Source organism: Stegastes partitus, unplaced genomic scaffold (genome assembly GCF_000690725.1).
Source record: "Stegastes partitus isolate 25-593 unplaced genomic scaffold, Stegastes_partitus-1.0.2 Scaffold742, whole genome shotgun sequence".
NCBI lineage: Eukaryota > Metazoa > Chordata > Actinopteri > Pomacentridae > Stegastes > Stegastes partitus.
The window spans coordinates 318,721-324,426 of record NW_007578473.1 but is presented as its reverse complement, the minus strand read 5'-3'; the positions used below and the strand labels follow the sequence as shown (position 1 = coordinate 324,426).

At 44.5% G+C, this 5,706-nt stretch overlaps 1 protein-coding gene across 1 annotated transcript; it reads left to right on the top strand.

Moving 5' to 3' along the window:
• The first annotated feature begins 2,925 nt into the window (after nucleotides 1-2,925).
• rassf11 (Ras association domain family member 11) lies at nucleotides 2,926-4,655 on the top strand. Its single transcript, XM_008291428.1, has 2 exons — nucleotides 2,926-3,028; nucleotides 3,115-4,655. Exons 1-2 carry the CDS (start codon nucleotides 2,926-2,928, stop codon nucleotides 4,422-4,424), a joined length of 1,413 nt encoding a protein of 470 aa, XP_008289650.1. The 3' UTR covers nucleotides 4,425-4,655.
• The last annotated feature ends 1,051 nt before the right edge of the window (nucleotides 4,656-5,706 follow it).

Here is a 5,706-nt window from a genome sequence, read left to right as displayed (position 1 = left end):
CATCTATTTTTAGGGAATGCGATCCTAAATGTCAAAGTTCATCTTGCAGTGCGACTAGTTAAAGAGATCAAGTTGTAAATGGGAAGACAGTCAGTTCAGCCGTCAGAAATCAAAATGCCACTCAACATTTCTGAACATTTGCAAAGCATATCAAGACATTTACTTCATGACGCAACTTTGTAGATGATGCATTTCATAAAGAACATCTTCTAGTATTTGTAGTATTACAAACAAGTTTTGTTTTTACTACCATCATCCTAAACAGCAGAGATGAACTGAATGAACTCGTGCTTTGGCTGCTCATTGGACAGCGTTTTCTCTATGAAAATTCTTGAGTCACAACTGCGTGTTTTAGAAGGACAATCCAAACTGCCTCATGAATGCGAACGGTACGTACTACTGGCAACATCAATAAAATGTTCTCTGAAGATATTTATTTTTCGAGGTCCAAAATAGTGACTGTCCATCACCATGAACCTGAGAGATTATCAGCAGCAGGACATGAGGTCTACATGGGCAGAGAGGAGTCAAAGGCCAAGTTTCTCCGTCTCATATTACCCCTATCGTCATCACCCACACTGCCAGACACTGCCAAACCCCAACAGGTGCTCCCCTGTCCTGCTTCTGCTCTCAGAGTTGTTTGGGTTTGACCATGCAGACGTTTCCTGCTTTTCTAAACAGGTTTCAGGGATCAGAAGCCGTAAACACCAGAATCACAGCTTTAACACACACACCAACATGTTTCCCGTACATGTCAGTAGTTTGGGCTGGTGTCACCCAAGAATGTTTTGTTTGGTACTGAACATTGCATGTGCCATGATTTGGTGCCTGTAGATCCTCCAAGTGGTTTCAAATTTCCAGAAATCTGAAGCCTCCCTCCAACAGCTGCACTGAGACATACAGTGACATGCATGGGTTTGGGTACAGCAGGTCAAAAACTGTTTTGCTGTGAAAAGGTCAGTGAGCAAAGAATCACCTGCTTTTCCAAGAAAGTGATAGACGACACAGTTGTTCTGATATTTTAAGAAAACTTTTTTTTCTTTCCTGTTTTCAGGGTGGTGCAGTTGGTTAGCACTGTTGCCTCGCAGCAAGAAGGTCGCCGGTTCATGTCCCGGTGAGGACACCCGGGATCTTTCTGTGTGGAGTTTGCATGTTCTCCATGATGATTGTAAATTGTCCGTAGGTGTGAATGTGAGTGTGCTTGGTTGTCTGTCTATTAGTGTAGCCCTGTGATAGACTGGTTACCTGTCCAGGTGAACCTGCCTTCACCCTGAGTCAGCTGGGATAGACTCCAACCCCCCATGACCCTAGTGAGGATTAAGTGGTGTATAGATAATGGATGGATGGATGTTTCATTTATCTGCTACTCCCTTAACACTTCACCAGACGTCTACTTGCCAGCTGCACTGCAGACTAAACATACTGGTCTTAATATGTATATTAGACAAAGGGAGTATGAGGAAAAGGTTAAACAGTCTGACTTTAAATGAATGAGAATGAAAAACATTCTGAGGAACATGCGTGCTCTGTGCTCAGGAGGGTTGCAGCTTGTTTACATGTTCTGCTTGAAGTGTAATCGCGCTTCCTGATCAAAAGATAAGGAGGAACACCCAGAGCTGAAACAAGCATCCCTCACTGCTGACAGCACACATACAGGACGGGTTTATAGGACTATCATATTACATATTACATACTACACACACATACACACTGGACAGCATCCTGACTATTTACTACGTGGCACATTAAAAAATAAAAGAGGTGAGGCTTCAAAATCTCTTGAATGATGCCGGAGGAAGGATCAAAAGGTGAATCCTTTGGAATTACTTCTATTTATCAATATAATGGTGATAATATCATCGTCTCCTTGTTCTCTGAGGATTGTATTTCTGTCCTGCAGGCGCCTACAGGTCTGTGACAATGAGCAGGAGGCCTCAAGGAGTCACTTCTGTGGTAGATCAGAGAGTTTAGTGTTCAACTCCAAGGCCAGATGAAACAGGTCCAGAGCACAGAGAACGTACCCATCTATAGGTAGCACGACAACAGGTGTATAAATACTGACTCCTGCTTGGTGAGCTCCTCTCCCATAACTGTGTGTGGTGAGAGATTCTGTGCACTGCTGAATAACGAGACACTAACTTCAAGATCCTCGTTTTGCAAGTGGTGATCCCTCTAAGTCCACAGCAAACTAATGTGAGAACATGTCAGAGATTGTCACGAGTCGGGTCTGATTCAGGTTCTCACTGTGGAGAAGAAAACTAATCAAGATGCCAGTTTGCATTGATGCCCACCAGCTGAGGCTGAAGAAGTAAAATGATCCTGAATATACAAGTAAATATACAACAAACTGGCTTTAAAAATGAAGATCCAAACAACATGGCTGAGCTGAATCCATTCTGTGAGGAAGAATAATCCAAAAGTCCTCTGGTGTTCTGTTGTGTCCAAAAAAAAAAACACGATAAACTTCTCAGGAAATTCCATTTTCTGTTGGGTTTTTTCAAAGTGGAAATTATGCAAGATGGGTGGGATCATAAACTATCCTCCAGTGGTGGATGCCTTGAGGAATTTTAATTAGTCTTAACTGCTCGACTGTTCCTCCGAACCAGACGGTTCATCTCTCCAGAGCAGACTGGTCCAAGCTCCTGCAGGCAGAACACAACAGTAGGTGCCCTGATGTTTTGCTCTTAATGTTCTTCAGCTCTTCTCAAAAGCTTCTTTTCTGTTAGATTTTTCTGAACAATCTGTACATGTAGATAGAAACTTAACTGCATCAAGCTTGACCAAGACCTGATGGGCAGACAGATAACAGAGAATGTTAATGACGGTCATTTCGCTGTCTCCACCACTTCCCCTAACAGAGACAGCAGGAGCCCTTGTCCATGTGCCTCACACTCCTAATGTCTTTATTATTACAGACTGGGCGCAATGGAAGTGAAGGTGTCTGTGGAAGGGATCCCTCGTGTAGTCTGTGGAGTTACAGAGGAAACAACATGCCAAGAAGTGGTGCTAGCGTTGGCTCAGGCCCTGGGTATGTACAGATGTGTGCCGTTCTGACACAGCTTATGTTCTGACAGACTGACCAAGCTGATAACTACATGTCATCCTTCTCTTTAGGCCAACCTGGACGCTTCACCCTACGGGAGAAGTTTAAGGACTTTGAGCGCTGCATGGCGCCTGATGAACACCTTCTGGAGACGCTGGAGCGGTATGGAGATCAGGCCAGGGAGGTCCAGCTTACTCTGTTCCACAACGGACCCTCTGTCTGGGATGACATGAGCAGGGCAAAAGTCGGCAGATACCAGCCCTGCCCGCCGCTGAGAAGAAAAGACGCAGGTGCTAGAATGCGAAGAAGCAGCGGTTCACTGAGTTTGCATCGAAGGAGTTTGCCACCGTTGTCATGTTTAAGACAAGAGGCTGAGCAGAAACCGGAAGATGTGAAAAGGCCGAAAAGAAAGTCTCTGACTCTGATGGAGGAGGCCTGGGATTGGCTGGAGAGCCTGGGGAAAGGCAAAGTCTACAGCACTGCCTGCGATAAGGAGAGCAGCAAGAGGACAGATAAAAGGAACCGCTCCTCTTTGGATGTTTCTATCACTGCTGACAAAGATAACTCCGGTCCGAGCAGCAGAAGTAAAGCCAGAGGACAGAAGATGCTAAAGTCAGAGCGTCAGATGTCCTGCTGCATGGGGAATCAGACAAGAGACAGAGAAAGCAAAACTCAGGAGGCAACATGTGATCTGCACAGTTCAAGCTGTTCCAAGACTAAAGACGACAAAAATAGTCTGAGAGAAACCATCATCCATCAGCTTGTGTGTCTGCAGGACTTACAGGTCCAGATAACACACATAGACAAACAGATTGTTGAGCTTGAGGAAAAACAAAGGGCCCAAAAAGCAGAACTGGAAGCCTGTGAGAGAATCGCTGAGGAGGAAATGGAGCAGATACAGTTTTGGGAAAACGAATTAAAGGCAGAGGAAGGTTATGAGAGAGATTTGCAATCCCAGTTCCTTGAGATGAGAGCGAAGGCTGTGGACTGCAGGGCTCAGCTGGAGGAGTACAGGTGCAGAATGCAAGCGCTCGATTTCTTTGTCGACTCAAACACCGTTCAGGAAGATTCAGAGACGGTTTCAAAAGCTGATGCGAAAGCTGCCACTGAACTTTCATCTGTTTCAACTGAAGATGAATATCTGCCACCGTGTGACCCACACGGGGATGTCAACAGGAAGGTCCTGCCCAGAGGAGACTTCAGCCCCCCTCACGCTCTAGTTCATCCCAGCCAGATGAAGGAGCGGCGGCCCACGGGACCCACTGAGCTGAGGGAGTGGTGGAAGCGCTGGTCCGAGGCCCAGAGCCCTGAATCACGGACTAAAAAGAAGGCAGTCCACCGCTCCGAGCTCACCATATATCTGGGCAGCACCAAGGTTTAGAATCAGCAGGAGGCGCAAAGTCAGTAACTGTGATAAACGCTTCATTGTACTGGATTCATTTTACTCATAAAAGACCTGAGATGAGGTTAAACCTGTAAAAGGTTCCCACCTGACCTTTAACAACGCCATGCACAGTGTTACCTTAATGTTATAAAGATGTTTCTTGATCAAAACCTGGAGGTAAACATGAGACTTTTCACTGACTAGAACTTTTTTTTTTGACCAAACACTTATTCAGTGATATGAGCCTCACCAGTTAATCCAAAACGCCTTTTTAAAAAAAGTTTTCTCCAGTGAAATATCAGAAAACACATCCAGAGTACCGATGCTTGTTTCTGTTACTGCATGTCGTAGATATTAAACTAATGCAGTTTTGCTGCTGAAGCTATGATGTATGCCACGGTAGTTTAATGTATCTCCTGTTCATATGAAGGTCTGTACCTCACCATGTTAGCACCGTGTGATGACATATGTTGTAAACTATACAAATAAAACTGAAGTGAAAAAATTCTAAGGTCTCAGAATGTCAGAAAAAAATAACAAAATAGAAATTGCAAAACTTGAATCCACCACTATGTGCATCAGGGCTGGAACACTACAAACAGTTTTAGTATAAAAGTAAAGTTTGTGTTAAAGTTCTTCATTAAACACACGACAGTCACTGAACATTCAGAAATCTGCAAGAATTTCTCAGTGTTAACAGCTGTTCCGATGGTTTGCATCCTTCAGGTAGGAACTTGGTGTTTACAGAGGTTTTACAAAAGAAGCGGGTCAGGGGAAGATGTAATGAGAACAGAAGGGCCAGGAGAAGATGTAGTGAGACCAGAAGGGCCAGGAGAAGATGTAGTGACACCAGAAGGGCCAGGAGAAGATGTAGTGACACCAGAAGGGCCAGGAGAAGATGCAGAAGGGCTAGGAGATGATGCAGTGAGACCAGAAGAAGATGTAGTGAGACTAGAAGGGCCAGGACGTTACGTTAACCACAGTGCACTTCTGAACTTCGCAACCACACAGATTCACAACATATCCAAATAAAACATGACATGTGCAGACTGACCGATGCACTTAGGTTATATGCTGCATGTTACAGCCTTACAGGGACAGAGAGACATCAGACGATGAGGATCGTCTTTGCTTTGTATGAATATGAACTTTGACAGATTTCCTCTATCTCGTACTGTTCCCTTTATTTGAGGAAATTTGTCACCTGTAAGCACAGAAACACGATGAAGTGACTCATCTACGGAGAAGTTGATGTTCAACTTCTTTCAAATGTTACCTG